This window comes from Erithacus rubecula, assembly GCF_903797595.1.
Source record: "Erithacus rubecula genome assembly, chromosome: 4".
Classification (NCBI taxonomy): domain Eukaryota; kingdom Metazoa; phylum Chordata; class Aves; order Passeriformes; family Muscicapidae; genus Erithacus; species Erithacus rubecula.
This window is the reverse complement of record NC_136686.1, coordinates 57,787,842-57,804,386: the sequence shown is the minus strand read 5'-3', so window position 1 is coordinate 57,804,386 and position 16,545 is coordinate 57,787,842. Positions and strand designations below refer to the sequence as shown.

Sequence of the window (16,545 nt, the reverse complement as noted above, 5' to 3'; positions counted from 1 at the left end):
CACTGCAGAAAGAATTACCAGGGCAAAATAGATTTGTTGCTTATATGAAGTGACAGTGAAACCAAAAGCATTTTCAGATGGAATTATGAGTGTGTAGTCATCATAGTACCATGTATGTAAAATGATTTTGATTGCTGGATTGCAAAGTAGGTCCCTAATGACCTCTGCTAATGTGAAGTGTCAGTTTTACAGCTGATGGCAGTGCTAAAGATGCAGTATTTCTTACTCTTTAACAATTTACACTTTGCTAAAAGGCATACAGAGATTGTGATCTGCAAAGTGGCAGCATGTACTTAAGAGTCAAAGTAAAGATTTAAGAGAACTGACTTGTAGGCACAGGGGAGTTGGCCACAGGTGCATGAGACAAGTGGGTGCTGCATTGAGCTGAGTCAAAGTGCTGCTTGCACAGCTCTGGAAAGGACATTGCACCATAATCACACTTGTTCTTCTCACTTGTGAAACTCCTGTTTACCTAGAGCATGGCTAGTACTGAGGTGCTGAAATATAGATGTTCCTTGTGCTGGTTTTGTTCCATGTATTTAGCATTCAACAAAGACTGATCCAGAAAACAACAGAATATGGAAAACAAATATTATCAAATATTGTCCCTACCTTTCATGAGCATAATTATTCCTCCAGAGAATACCACTGGCTCTGCTGGTGTAAATAAAAATACCCTTGTGCCATGTTGTGGGTGAATCATGCTCCTATGGCTGTATCTTGCCAGCAAAGAATCCTGCTATTTTCACCATTGATTTCATATAAATCAGGATTATGTCCCAGGTCTTGTATATTGCTTCTCTGTTTTGAGAAATATTTTGCAGTTTTCAGTTTAAAATGGATGAGGGAAAATTAAATGAATCTATGAGAGCAATTTACTTTAGACTAAACAAGAAGGCAAGTATTCAAGATTTTTACTGTTCTACCTTCAAATAGCAAAATTAATCTTGGCTTTGCATTCGTGTGATATGCAAGGAATCATAGAATGATTGTCATAGAGGGGTTTGGGTTGGAAGGCATCTACTTCTTCTAAATCTTGATGTATGGCAAGACTTCTCAAGATACACAGCTGCATCCACATTCTCCAGAGCCCAGGGAGACATCACCATGGTGGAGATTTATTTTAATGTAGTTTTATACAAATAACACTTCAGATGATTTCTTAGTTTTACTTTCCTGATTCTTGTTTCTAGGACAGGTTAGGTGAAGTAAAAAAAAATTAAATCAATGAATTTAGCAAGTATTTTATTATACTTTCAAGCTCTACTTTGTAAGTACTTCATTCCTATTTCACATGAAAGACTACAGCTACTCAAGGCAATGCAGTATCAGAGGTTCAACCAAAAAGGCCTAATAGGGAGAATACAGAAATCTTATGTCATCATTTCAAAACTTTCAGCACTTTGAATGCCTCTTCACGGTGACAGTGTTGGGTAGACTTGTCTCTTTGTCGTGACAAATTTAATTCTTCGACCTCATTTCCTATGAGGTGGAGGCAGGACATCTAACATACTGAAAAAAAACTATTAAAAGTTTAGAAAATGCCCAAATTAATTTAATAGTAAATGAATGGAAAGTTTCAAATTGCCTTGTGTAAGGTTAGTTTCCTATAAACCTAAATAACTTTTTTCCAAGATTTCCATAAAACAAAACTCACTAGAGTCTCTCAGTATTCTGGTAAAATTACCAGCTCAATTTGTCCTTAGCAGATAGAAGGCATCAGGAAGTGCACAAATGACATGCATTCTGCTCAGCTGAGGACCAGACCCAGCAGTCCTTCCTCCTCTATTGGAAGTTGTTTTTCTGTAGGGTCTTTGAGCACGAAATTAGGTGAGTTTGGGAAAAAACTACTTATCTCTGCATTTGACAGATGGAGACAGTGCTAATTCAGTCCCTTCCTCTATGTTAAAGGTTCTTTACAGATCTTTCTTCTTTTCAAGTTTTATACTATTTGCTAACAGTTTGCTTGTCACATGAGCACAGCTGTTTAGAGGATATCTTTTGTTTTCCAGAGTGTCAGTGACATTATCACAATTATGTGTACTGCACAGAGACCCATTCTGCTGGCAGCAGTTTCTTCCTAATATGAACATTGTTTTGCTATGGTTATCAAAACCAAAAATGTGCACCTGGGTTTATCCTTCTGGTGATCAGACATTTAAAAACTTTAGGGTATGATTCAACATCTTCAGCATAGAACAGTTCCAATTTTCATGTGTGAATTTCTAAACTTCAGTGAAAACACATGCTAGGTGTTGAATGATTGATTACAAGATGGTAATTAACTGTGACAATCTACATGAAGTTCTGCAAGGCAAAGGAACAAAATCCATATGAGACTTCATGAGATTAGCTTTGAAGGAAACCACCTCATTGACAGGCACTTTTAATTGACCACAAATAACAGTTCCCAAAAAAGGACACTGCTATCTTACTTAAAATATAGGGCTGTTTGTCTAAAAAGAGCAAGTTGTTCTCTAATTGGTCACAGTTGGAGAATGGTGGTGATTCTTTCACTTTGCTGCTTGAGGCTGGTTCTGGGTGATATTAGAGTGTCTGCAAGCAGAAATGGAAACAGAATGAACCAATCTTACAGCACCTCCAAAGAGCAATTCCAGCTGAGTGACCAAGGAAAAAAAAAGAGCTTATGTGCCTTCAAACCTAAAAGCTTATTGAGACTATCAAAATGAAATTGCTTTCTCTACATTAAAATCATTTTGCCTCTTTTAAGAGTTCCATTAAAATCTTGAAAGGCTGTGAGTAAAAAAATCATTTCTCTAAGTTTGCAGTGGAGCAGCATCAGTTTCAAAGGTTTTGGTTTTCAGGAGCTGTGCTGGTGGAACATTTTACATTTAGATAGCACGTTTCTCCTGAAGGATCCCAAATCACTTTTCAAAATCTGAAGTGTGTGAAGGAATTGTCTCCTTTAACTATCAAAGATATGTGGCCACCTATTAAGTCAAACAGCATAGCCCACGTGACACAACTCAACACAGACAGTAAACGAAAATGCAAGAGGAATACCAAATCCAAATGGATGTCCTCATTTAGTGGATCTGGATTTGGACAGATCAAGGCTATTATCTACCTCATATCCTACCTTATGTCTACCTAACATCCTTACCAAAAATATTTTCAGACATCTCCATTCTGGGGAGGTGATTTTTGGAATATATCTTTGCCCTGGAATAACCAATTCAGTATTATCTCAAGTGAACTCTGAATCACTCAGCTGCTGCCATTGCAGCCCAGCCCTTTCCACCAGAAGGCAGATGGCTTTAGTCTAAACTCTTTCAAAGTGGTACACAGCTTCCCACAAAGGAAATGCTGTATTATGTCTCCCAGTACAGCCTTCTATCTTAGGAAGATAGTACATGATCATAGGTTGCATCATTGTCCTACAAATGCTGTTGTGAAAGACCTTGCCTCCTTTATAGCATAGATGTGCATGGTATGATATGTGGCTTAAAGTCACATAAATGGGATACCTTATTTGCTCTTTTGTTGTGTATAGGCCAATAGAAATCACCTTTGGTTTGAAAGGTTTTGCAATTCATTCTGGGTGCTACCAAAATAATAAAACAGAAATTCTTGTTTAGGACATTTCAAAATTAGCAGAGGAGGCATGACTGAATTCAGCTATGGAGTTATCCAGAAAAGTATCTTTATATGAAAACAAGACAATTGTTTGCTGCACTTCATATAGTAAATTACAAATAATTTGAAACTACCTGAATAAAAATTATGTTAAATGGATTTACCTTCATGTAGAATCAGTTGTTCTATTGGCAATATGCATCTCTCTAGAAAAATCTTCCTCTTCTTGATGATGAAAGACATTTTTCAATTGAGTTGTATGAAAGAAGGAGTCAAGTCATCTGAGGTCAAGTCATCCAAATACACCCATTAACTTCCCCTTTTATTGCTGTACTTGAATAAACTCAAATATTGTCACTATTTTTCACAGTTTTAATCAAACTGAAAAATTTATCTTCATCAGAACATACATTGTGTTCAAGAAACATTACCACCTCACCATCTCCTTCACCTTGCCCAGAAGTGGCCTGGGAGGTCTTAATCTAGCAGGAATATGTACATGTACCACATGGAAAGTAAAGAAAGAGGGGAGGAGAAAGCAAAACTTCAACAAAAAAATAGAAAATGCATTTTAGTAATTCAAAACACATCAGAGAAATTGATGCTGCATCTTTAAATAACTTGAGAAATGTATTTCACCTTTAATTCCCCATTTTCCTACTCAGAACAAGTGCTGCCCAGGACTGGTTTTCGAGCGGATTCCTCTGGCAAGTATTTTTCAGCCTTTGTTTTCTGTAAACTAGTTGTCCTTCATTTTATGTTTTAGCTACTTTCCTTTTTTTTAATCATTTCTAAAGATGATGGACAGTTATGACTGCCCAGTCACCATTTTATTTTGTATGATCTTTGTGGGGTTTTGGAATGCTTGTGCCAAATCTTTTTATAATAGATTTGCATTTTGAGCAAGGAAAGGTATTTCTTTTTTCTCAGCCAGTTTTCATTTATGTTTTACTGTGTTTTATGTGTACTTTCATGTTAGTGTTCACTCTTTAGTATAAAAGTGTATCTCTATAGCTCATGCCCAAATCTAAGCTTAAGCATTTTTTTAAATCTGAATTTAATTATATCTTAATTCTATTACCAATTCTTTTCTTTCATACTTGTGCTGCAAAAATGTAAAAGCAAAAACCTTCAAAATCAGGAGATTTTTGGGGTATTTGAGTCAGCACTGGTCTTGTAAAATGGCGATGAACTTTTTAATAAAACAGCAATATTTGATTTCCCAGTGTTATCATGCTAAGTGAACAGCTAAAACAGGCATCCCATACTAAAAAAAAAAAAAAAAACAAAAAACAAACCAAGAAATTGGGCTGTTTTGACAATCCTATCAAGTCTTTCTAGTCCTTCACAAGTTGGACAGAGATCCTAAATTAAATATAACATTGGACTGTTTTTGCATAACCCAGTAGGGTTTATACATTGAATAACTGTTAGCACACCAGTTCTTTTTTCTTTTCTTTGATTTTTGTACTGAAGTTTTATTTGCCAGTTTTCCTCTCTATAAATATCAAGAGGGAATATGTATGCTTTTTAAAAAGCTACTCACATTGCAGAGTAGCAAATCCATTACTGTTTTCAAGCTTTTCACATCTTTCAAAAGCATCTGAAACTCAGATGAAGTTATTGTAGTTTTGTGTCAATTGCAATTCACAATTTATAATTATTTGTATAAAACAAAAGTCTTCACTTTCATCAGCAAAGGAGTCCAAATTGGTTTTTTCTTTTCAGTAGGTAGATGGTATACCCAGAAAGACTGTAAAATTATTACAGCAAAGCACTTCATCTTTCCTTTAATTGCAATATAGAAGAGATTTAATAAAAAACTTTATATCAACATTTATAGGATCATCCCGAATACCAGGGTTATTACTATAAAATCACATAGCACTTGTTCAATTTGTCTCACACAGAAGATTATTAATTAAGCATCTTCAGCTATGTATTTTCTCAACATTTAAGAAACAGCTGCATGCATGCCTAGTGTGTAGTTCACCCAGTGATTGAGGTGAACACAGTGCAGAAAGATAGCTGGGACTTGATAATCACATCTTCAGCTGTGAGATCTCACTATTGCTCAGTAACAATCTATTCTGGTACCATTACATTTAAAGCAAATCTCCCATCATTCAGGAACCAGGAAGAATTTCCCAACTCTCTTTACTGTCCTCACTGTGCAGCAGTGATCAGATCACAGCTTGTCCAACACCATTCTCAAATGCATAGGGGAGCCAGCTGGTGTTACAGCCTAGAAAAGTGAATTGGTGCGAGTTTTTTTTCTTCCAGGCTAAATGAACTGTTAAGAAAGTTTTCCTTCACACAAAAAGAAGAAACAAGGTGGTATAGCTATAATAAAAAAAGAGAATGGAGTTACTAGCAGGCAAAGTTAAAGTTCTTTTTCTAATATAAATGTGTAGAGAGGAAAGGAGCATTGTCATCATTCTGGCAAAAGATAACCATATTACATGAGCAAAAATATTGACTTTAAGGTGAAACTCTCAGTAAAACTGGTAGGAGACAAGTCATTAAGGTACATTAGATTGACTGGAAGGATAAGCAAACTGGAAAAGACAGTGTTAATTCAGTATTGGCTTGTCTGCAAGCCTACTCATTACTTGTTACTTGGCATGAACCACAAGGTGATAATCTAGGTTAGCAAGAGAAAACAAAAAGACACATTTTCCATAATGAAGTTTTATTAACCAACAGTTTGTAGTATATTGCAAGGCACAAGAGTATCATTTTCTGTAAGTACAGGTAATTTTCTCTGTATGATCAACTGAAAATCTGTTCCAGCAAGAAAACACAAAATTTGGTCTATCTAACAATCCTTTGTGAGGAACAAAAAAGTGCCAGAGTATTGGAGAAGCAAGCACTAGAGGAATATCAGATGAAATGTAATCATTTGCATGGGTAAGAATACTTAATCAATGTATATTCAGGAATATTCAAACTGTTGCTACATAATCATAGGGGCTTTTAGTAAATCTACCAAACATGAGTTCCTTTGGAAAAGCACAAAGTAGTGAACAACTTACCTGTCTTTCAGAAACAAGAAAAAAGGATCTCAACAACAACAGGGCTTTAGAACATGTTTTTTATCAAAGACTAGCTGCAAATATGGAGATACACTGAGAACAGTGCAAAGGGAGTTTAGCAAAAGTTGATTGGTCAGACTAACCTGGTAACTGATTTTTTTACACCAAATAAGTGACATATGATTAATTAATCTATACTTTACATTTTATGAAATGTCAGTTAAAACTGTAACACTTTCATGTTAGCCTGGAAAAGACAGAGCTTAGCATGAAAGGTAAAGACAAATGGCTTGAAAGCAGCAAGCAGCTAAGGCATTCTACTAGAAGAATCTGGACTGAAGCATTAATATTATTGGAGAGTCTTGCAATAAGTCTTCTGTCTTATTTCATGAATCACTTAAGCACAAAAACCAAGGGTAGAAGTCAGGTCCACTTCCAGAGATGTAAATTCAGGAATCTATGGTGTAGCTGTCTCCAGAGCAATGGAAAAGTGATCACTGCAGCCAGTGGAATCAGATCACACCCAACATGGAAGCTGAAACAGCACACAGGTTTGTGTACCAGTCAGCCACTGGAGATACTGTGATATTATGATACTGCTGCAAGGCAGGTGACCCAGTGAAAAATGTCATGAACAAGCTCAGTTGCCAATGTCTTCTTTGCCTATGTCTTTACTGGTAAGGTCTGTGTGCTGTTGGTTTGCAGAGGTTTGCAATAACAGGAAGCTAGACTTGGTGATCCAGGGTCATCAGGTGCAACAGACAACATTATTTTTTAAAAGAAGTTTTCAGTGACCTGTTGCCAGACAATGGGCTCCACAGAATTCCAAGTCTTTGGGAATGAAGACTCTTCTGAATGAGCACTGTAGCCCCATCAATTAATCCAAAGGCTTCCAAATTGTGTTAGGGCTCATAGAAAAGCATGCCCCTATGCATTTTTTTTTACCCTAAACTTTTTTATGGTCAACCTGGCTTATCTATTTTATTCTACATGGAGTAGAAAAACAGTTTTTAAAAAATAAATAATATCGCTTATTTTAGAGCCTGCTACCAGCTCTGGTTTAGCTCAGCTTTGTCAATGTATCTGAGGGACATTTTCATCTCAGTTTGCCAGAGCAAGTATTCTTCAGAATCTGACATTTTTATATTTTCTTATTGTATTCCCAACTGTGCATATTCACTCACTTGTGCACAATAAAGGCACTGCTCAGTTTGTGACAGACTGCTGGAGACAGTGCCTTTGAGTGTGAAACCTGAGTTACAAATGGTGATCACACTGTGTCTGTCTACAAAGCCATCTCCCTAGTGCTAAGCCCCATCCTTGTAGGCACAGCAAACCAGGTAAAGTATTGCTTTCATCTGAAATTCCTTTGCCTCTCACAACTTTTAAATGATTTGCATTAAGCCTACATACTGCATACACCCAGAATTCACTTGTTCCTTCATGTTGAGACTCATCAAATAAATGGAAAAAGTCAGTATAATAAGCTGTTTGGTTCTGTTTGGGTTTGTCTTCTCAATATATGAGAAGTAAGTTGGTAGGGAAAGGTAATACTTCTATTTTACCAATTGAAATATTTGTAATTTAGTCTCACTTTCACCAATACAGATTGTTGAAATAATGCACTATGCTGCTGTTTACAGAGGATTTTTATTGCACAGTCATAGTATAGAGCCAGTTCATGTCATTCTGTGTCTGTCTTTGCAATAATACCTGGCTGAAACTAATCAAGCTTTAATTCCCAACTACACCTGACATGTGCCAAATCCCAGTTTATGAGGTGTCCACTGATTACTCTGAGGGGAGATCTATAAGTGAGAGCTGCTGAATTTCAGCCATCTGTAATCCCTCCCATCCTGAGGGAACGAGGCACAACTGGAGACACTTCTGAGCAGTTTGCTGAAATAAACCTTATCATTCCTTTTTTCTATTGGAGTAAGCAACAAGCTGACATTGACCAAAAGCTTTTGTGTCAAAATGTATAGACTTGAGTGCAATCTATAGGAAATGCCATTCCTATCAATCACTGCTTTAGGTGATGAGCCTAAAGCTCCTCTGAACATGCAGACAAAGAGAGAGTCACAGCAGACAGCAGACAACTTCTTAGTCCACTAAGTGCTTAAGGTTTCACTTTATAATATTTTAGTAGTAGTAGTAGTAGTAGTAGTAGTAATAATAATGATAATATCCCAGAACACTGTGTTCTTTCAAGAGAAACTAAAGACTTTTTAAACTGTAGTCTTTTATAAGAAACTGACTTTTAAAAGACTGTATTCCTCAACTGATATATTACTGAACATAATATATGTCTAAAATCAAGTTAGGCAGGCATATGGAAATGCAACCTTATTGATTCATAAAGCTGTTGAGACTTTAATTGAATAGCATTAAGGAGTTCAAGTTAATGATGTTAGCTTTCAATTTAAACTCTGAGACTAAGAGGTTTATAATGATAATTTTCATCAAAAGTCCTTATTGAGGGTATTACCTGTAAGTGGAATACTTAAAAGCTACATTACATAAAAATACATACATATATATATATATATATATATATATATATATATATCCGTGTTTTGAACTTAAATGGCCTGTAAGGATTTTCATATTTTGTGAGTTGGACTGATGTATCTCTGTCTCCCATTTCAGTTTATTCTTTGTAGGGTTTAATGAACTGCAAGGGAAATACAAATTAAAGACCAGAGGTAGATAAACAGCAATCCATTACACAGTCAGTTTTAGGAAGAAGACACATTTTTAACCTCTATTTTGGACAGATTTTTCCATACTGTTCTTCTGTGAATGTATTCTAGTTTGGTTTAGTGTGTTCTACTGAACATAACCATCTTCCAAGAGACACCTACATTTTCAATCCTCCTCCTTGTCTGTGGCCCACTTGTTTCCACCAGCTCCAACCAGGATGCCATTAGTCATGTGCAATAAACACAAGGTGGGAGGGAAGTTGATGCAAATTCTCAAGATAAAATCAAAATGCTTTGCTCAATGGGATTTCTCTTTTAACCAGGTCCTGATTACAAGGAGCTGGATGTTCACCTTCGGAGAATGGAGTCTGGGTTTGGCTTCAGGATCCTGGGAGGAGATGAGCCTGGGCAGCCTGTGAGTTATTTCTTTCTAATCTTCCTTTTCCTTCCATGTTCTATAATCTGTGTAAAGGTCAGAAAAATATTACTGCATAACTGAATCCAAATGAACACCATGTTAAGGCTACAAGTAAAACGACTTTTATTCTTCCATAGAAAAGGCTGAACTCTCAGTTGTTCACATCTAAAAGGTGTCACAGAGAATTAAGTTAGAATAAGAAAGCTTTTAGGTGGAAACAAAGCATCACTCATCCCATTACTGTGGAGTGTGACCTAGCATCTCTAAATCTGGACTTTGCAGAATTGAGTTTAAGCAGAAGATTCTCAAAATCCAATTATGTTAGACTGGCCATAACCATCTTCAGAGTAGGTAACTTGTATGCAAAGTGTGTTCATGTGGTTAAAAGACATGGTCAATAATACAGTTTATTTCCAGAAACAGATGACCTCCCCTGGGAGTGATAGTCAATATTCCAGGTTAAATGACAACATCATGTGAGGCAACAGGCGAAAAAATGATAGCTTGATACCATCAGGAGGGGGGCACCCCTGTAACCAAAGAACAGGCTACAAAATTAATATAGATGGTTTGCTAATAAAGTATAGTATCAAAGAAACCAGATGCACAATGTTTAAAAGAAACAGTGTGGAAGCCTAGAAAATAAAAGTCAAATATGCATGGCACACAACAAATGAGTACACATTTTGATAAATTACTGATCTATCTAAATACTATAATTTTGAGAGCAGGCAGAATTAGTACCCTTTCAGAAAAAACTCAGTGGTGTAACTATAGTCTGACAGCTAGGACTAATCTCAAGTCAATAATGATAGTGCTTTACTATCAGAATTTTAAGCACAGTCTGAGTCTTGTGTAACCACATCTCTGAGATAATGTATAATTAAGTATTAGATGTGTATATTCCCTAGTCAATAATTTATATATTCCATATTCAAATTAATATAGAATAGTATATTTTTCATTCAGGCTTTAAGGTTAACCAACACATGGCTTTGAAAAACAAAGCTCTTAGATTTTAAAATTGTCAACTCTGTCAAAGTACTGATAAATCTTAACAGTTTACTGATGTCTCCCATAAAAAGAAAAGAATGCAGTGTCTTCTAAAAAAGATGCTTCAAATGCTGTTTGAAATTCAGTCTAGTTTAGAATATGCATTTTCAATGGTTTTTTAAATATAAAGTATAGCTGCTCAGAAGGACTCTAGGGCAGCTCTGCTTCATCCTCTAAGCTTGCAGTGTCCCTGAAGCTCCTCTAATATGGAACTTCCTTCTGTGGAGCATGTCCTAGTGCACATGAAATGAGGCCACTGAGCCATCATCTGCACACTCCAGCTAAGCATTTTTCCTGTCCCTTGTGGGCAGCCCAGCCAGTGTAAGTTCTCAGAGCACACCTACTGAGTGATGCTGAAAAGGAAATCTGTGAGGGGTTGGTGGAAATGTTCTATTCTATCTTTTTAGACTGTTAGGATGGTTGGATGGAGCTTTGAGCAACATGGTGTAGTGGAAGAGGTAACCTGTCCATGTCATGGAGATTGAAACTAGAGCATTTTTAATGTCCTTTCCAACCCAAACCATTCTATGATTCTGTGAAGATTTGGAAATCTCCTACCTGCTCTGGACAGTAATGTCTAATGGCATTTCCTATCTCCCAGAAAAGTGGCCCTGGTTACAAGGCTGCTCAGTATTTTGTGAGAGGCTCTCTTGGTGTCTCCTTTAGTGCTTTTTTTTTATTACAGATGGATAATTAAGCAGTCACAAAGCGTCCGACTGGCTCTGCTTGTTTGAGGTTTATGACAACCTCATGGGGAAAAGTGCAGCTCAAATTCCTTATCTAAAAGATGATCATTTATATAAAACTGAATGATTTCAACCTAAAGGACTAAGAGAAAACTCATGTAGAATATCTGATATTCTGGTAGCTGATATCCATAATACATGCCAGAGTTGTGAGAGACTGGAGTCTCTGCTCAGCAATCCAGCAGAAAAGAAATTTTGAAACAAGCCTTTTGCCCTGCAGCTACATGCATTATGCACTGGGGTATTAGAGAATCAGCTCTTTCTAGTGTCTCTTCAGCAAAGGACTGACCTGACTTTGCTGTCTGAAGCCCCAGAGCCATAGGTGGATATCAAGTGCAGAGATAAGCACCTTGCTATTTTTGGAGAGCAGAACCAAAAACGCTGCCCTCTGTGAACCACCCTCTAACACATTGCACTGTCCTCTTGAACAACTGCTCTCACCCTGCCTTTAGCCTCAAGGTTCCTATCTCTGTTCCATGGTTTGCACGAAAAAAAGCATTTTTCCCCAAGACTTAGTAATCTAATGGGCTTTATGTGTCTTTGCAAAATTTTCTCAAAGTCCTCAGGAGTTAAGAAGAGCCTAACTTGAAACTGATAATTGTGCAAGGCAAAAAAGGCACCTTCTTAAAACTGTGTTGCAGTGCTGAGGTTTTTAATTCTCACTCCCTCATTGTTGCCCATCTTGTTTTCACTGCTCAAATTCAACACCAATAAACAGATGTACTCTTTTAAGTGTCCCTCTATTTTGTATTCAAAGTACAAGAGTTCTTAATTCTTAGCGCTGTTCTCTCTCCTCCACTGCTTCCCTGCTCCCCCATGGACAGCCCACCTGCAGCCTCCCATTCCTTTCACCTCCAGGAAAGGAGAAGCAGTTTTTTTGTGTTCTCTAAACCCCTGCCTTCCCTATGAAACAAGAACTGAGACACTTTGAAATTTTTATTTCAGCTCTCCTACTGTGCAGTCAGGTAACAGAGAACAAAAGGAAGCTTTTGTCTTTGTGATTTGATTTCTGAAAAGGAATATGGATTCTGCTGCATAACACAATGACTTTTTCAAAGAAGCAGAATCCAAATAAAGTTATTTTGGAAGAATAATAACTGACACTATAGAAGGACTGTAGCTTAGTTTCCTTCTGGTTATATCAGCTCCCTGGCACCTTAGAAGGAGAAAATTCTGCTGTACTGCTCTACTTTCCATATTTTTAAGCGTAAAAATGCTTTTGAAAGGAAATACTTAAATTTATTGAGAAATTTCAAATATCAAGACTGCGAGTTGTGCAAGGTTAAATGACCTCTCAAATCTTATAATATTGCATTACAACAGCTATTTATCACATCTCCCAGTAACTTGAGGATAAAGAGATTATCTGACTGTTATGGTGAATTATAATATTACTGAAAGGTTGCAAAAAATACATTAATTGGAACTTTACTGAAGTTGCAAATTGCTGTCCCAAAGGGGAGATGTATTTTGCATACATTTGTGCAGCTCAAACTCAGAATCACAGGTACATATACATACATATATACACATACATATACATAATTTCTCTAAGAGTTTTACCTTTTCAACACAGATGGACTGGGATTTTTCTCAAAAATATCCTCAAGACATATGTTTCTATTTTTTTATTATCAATGCCAGGATATATTCTAAGTATCTTTCTACATTTCTAAGACATAGATATTCATAGAGCAAAATGTTAGGATGGGGACATGCCTTAGGAACACCTATTTCAGAAGTGATTAGACAGAGTTCAGATTTAGACATCACTGACACTTAAAATTATGTGAATCACCCTTTATGTGTATATACTTAAATTTTGCTATGTGCCTGTGAATCTACTGTGTTACATTCAGAGAAACTAAAATGCAAATTCAGATAATTACCAAGAACCACAAAGAAAGTCAGTATCAAAGCAGATTAATCTGTGTAAATTATTAGACACAGGCTTTAATTTCAGATTAGTCTCTGCCACAATAATCCTAATCCCATAATTTGTCCTGTTTAATCTCAAACAATAGGAGAATTTGTTTTCTCTACAACACACTCTTTATTGCTTACATGCCATCATCCTTCTCCTCACGCATTCAAAGCAATCTCATGCCAGTATGAAACCACATTTCAGAGGTAATATAATCCTGATATATATTTTTCCAATTTGTGCTTTACATGTAGGATTGATAACTATTATGGCAACTTCTCAGCCATGAAATGAGATCAGATACTGCATAAGAAACAAATTCAGACACAGAAAAAGTAAGGAAATCAAGTTATTCTGTCTATTAAATATACTAAATAACAGATATCATCTTGACAAACACACCTAGCTGAAGTGTTTAAGGTATGACTCTGCTGCTTATGTTAGGAGTTCAACACTGAGATAAGTAACACAATCGCAGTCCATGGTGTACATGTGAAATACCAGCAATAGTTACTTATAGATAGAACTAGAAAGAGTTTTTCAAGTTTGCTGAGTATGCTGATCACCTACCATGCTGTGATCTGCACTTCGTTTTTCAAAAGGTTAAAGATGCTCAATTGTTTAATATTTTGTCAGAAAATTACGAAAAAACTGCAAATGCTCAACAAAAGCAAAGAAGGAAGCCAGTCCCTACAATCTTCCAAGCTGCAGAGGGTTATCATTCATCTCTTCTCAAATAACTAGGAAGAAATTCTTACTCATGTGAGATGCCTAATTCTCAAATTACTTTGTGGATATCTAACTAAACCTAGGCTTGGAGAGCTTTTCTTCCATCTGGTAAAGGAGCATAAGTACATATTTCATAGTTGAATTTTGCACAAAGTATTTTCCAAAGCTTTGAGGTATATTTTTTCACCATTTGAAAAACAGAATGGAGAACCAGAAACCACCACTCTAGCCACTCAGCCTGGCACTGCTTAACAGGATCCCAGGAACACCAGAAAGCAGGAAAAAGCCACATCATGTTCTCTCTTTGCAAAGTTTTGAAATCAAAAGTAAGCCAAAGGGAGGCTAAAAACTGGGGAAAATTCTCCAGGCTCCACAGGGGATTTCATTCAAACACTATGCTGAGATACTTGCAACTCTGCAGCTAAGACCACAAAAAAACCACAGGCCCACCTGTGTGACTACCACATCTAGCCTTTGCAATTCATCGTGAAAAGCAATGCTTCATAGCTTTTATCTCTTATTGTTTAAAGCAGATTGCCACATGGCATTTCATATCCATCATTTTGTGCTGTCTCACACTGAAAAGGAGAACAGAAAATTTGGAACGCGCTCTGTGAGTGCTTTAATATTCTTTCAAAGAAAGCAGCTTTTGTTTGAATCAATCTCGACTGTTCTACCAGTTATTCCACGGGGAAAATATATACATCTTCTTCTAATAAATTATGTCAAATCCTCTTCATAGAAAATGGAGAAAGTCTTTAAAAGGTTTTGGAGAGATTTTTTTAGTTTATATGACCAATTCAAACTACATTTAAATGTCGATTTGGGAAAACAGCATCTGCCCAGAACAAGCTGACTTTTTTTTTTCCTCTTTTTTTTTCCATTTTAATCAAGCACTGCCTGAGCAATCATTCATTAAGAGCAATAGAATTTAATGTAGTGCTTCTTTTACCCTAAAGAATCCCAAAGTGAACTCTGTGTGATGGGATCACTTCCAGTACTGACCTCAGGTATATGACTCCAGGTGCTTAAATCACACAGCAGGGAAGAACTTTTGACAGGAAATACACAGGCTCACTAATTTTAAATTAAAAAGATCCCTACATGGAATTAATCTTTTTAAGTCTTCTGTATAATGTAGTCTGTAGAAACTCAAAACTCCTTAGAGACAGATTATCTTGATTTGGACATATCAAGCACAACTCAGATTAGGATTCTCTGGTGTATCTCTCCTTTGCAGGTAGGAAACACCTTACCTTCTTACCAAAGGTGAGGAAGCATTTTCAGTCATACCCACGAGAGGACAAGCACAGCTTTCAGACACACACTGATCTCTTCACCTGTGCTCCATCACTTGCCTAATTTCAGAAGAAAGGGAAAATCACTGCAATATTCATGTGGCTGAATTGGGGGCTTAGTGTAACATATGACAGGACTCTGTTTCTTTGCTGCCTAGATTCTCATCGGAGCAGTAATTGCCATGGGCTCAGCAGACCGAGATGGTCGCCTCCATCCTGGGGATGAGCTGGTGTACGTGGATGGGATTCCAGTGGCTGGCAAAACCCACCGATACGTGATTGACCTGATGCATAACGCTGCCCGCAACGGGCAGGTGAATCTTACTGTGAGGAGAAAGGTGCTGCCCACGGGTGAGTGAAGGCTGGAAAGGGTGAAAGGAAAAACAGATCCCGATGATGGCAGCACAAACCCATGCTGTTTTTAAAAAATAGAGGAAATCAAAGTGATTGTTTGTGTCATTTTGAGGAAAGAATTGTAAATATGTATCCCTTGTTTCTCTGGCAAAAATACTACAACTGAGTGTTGCTTCCTTCAGAAGTGGAAACATACTGGCAACCCTGGTGTGGTGATCATAAGTGCTCTGGGTTTGTTCCATGCTGTCTTGGTCTGTGCTGTCTCCTTTTGTCCACTTTTGGGACTAAACATTCACCTAAGTTAAAGCCATTTGAGCTGACTATGTCAATAAGAGAAAGGCTCAAAGACTGTTAACTGTTCAGGGCAGGAACTCATTTCACTCTTGTATGTGTTAAAAGCCCATTTCTGGTCCCGCTGATGTCATCTGGAATTTCCCACTGAACCGCAATGCAAGCTGGCTGAAAATCTTCTGTAGGGAACAAGTGGCTCATATGAATAGGGCCAGATTCTTTTGTCAAACAGACAGATTCAGAAAAGGAACCTAAACCAATATGAAGTATATGTAGTAAATTAGGTGTTTAGACTAGCTCAGTCCCAATTGCTGAAAAACATCGGAATCTTGAAAAACGTGTGTGGCAGCACCTATTAAAGCTATAATGGGAGAATTTGATGGCCTTCCATTACAACC

At 37.0% G+C, this 16,545-nt stretch overlaps 1 protein-coding gene across 7 annotated transcripts in view; it reads left to right on the top strand.

The window, feature by feature from the left end:
* MAGI2 (membrane associated guanylate kinase, WW and PDZ domain containing 2) overlaps positions 1-16,545 on the top strand; it is a 685,143-nt gene that overhangs the window by 607,005 nt on the left and 61,593 nt on the right. For 5 of the 7 annotated variants that reach the window (XM_079303121.1, XM_079303120.1, XM_079303125.1 and 2 more), the window contains 2 exons: positions 9,658-9,749; positions 15,661-15,853. In XM_079303121.1, the coding sequence (XP_079159247.1) occupies positions 9,658-9,749; positions 15,661-15,853 (285 nt within the window). Of the gene's footprint in view, positions 1-4,262; positions 4,305-9,657; positions 9,750-15,660; positions 15,854-16,545 lie in introns of all 7 variants that reach the window. The other 2 variants (XM_079303122.1, XM_079303119.1) reach the window with 1 other exon arrangement.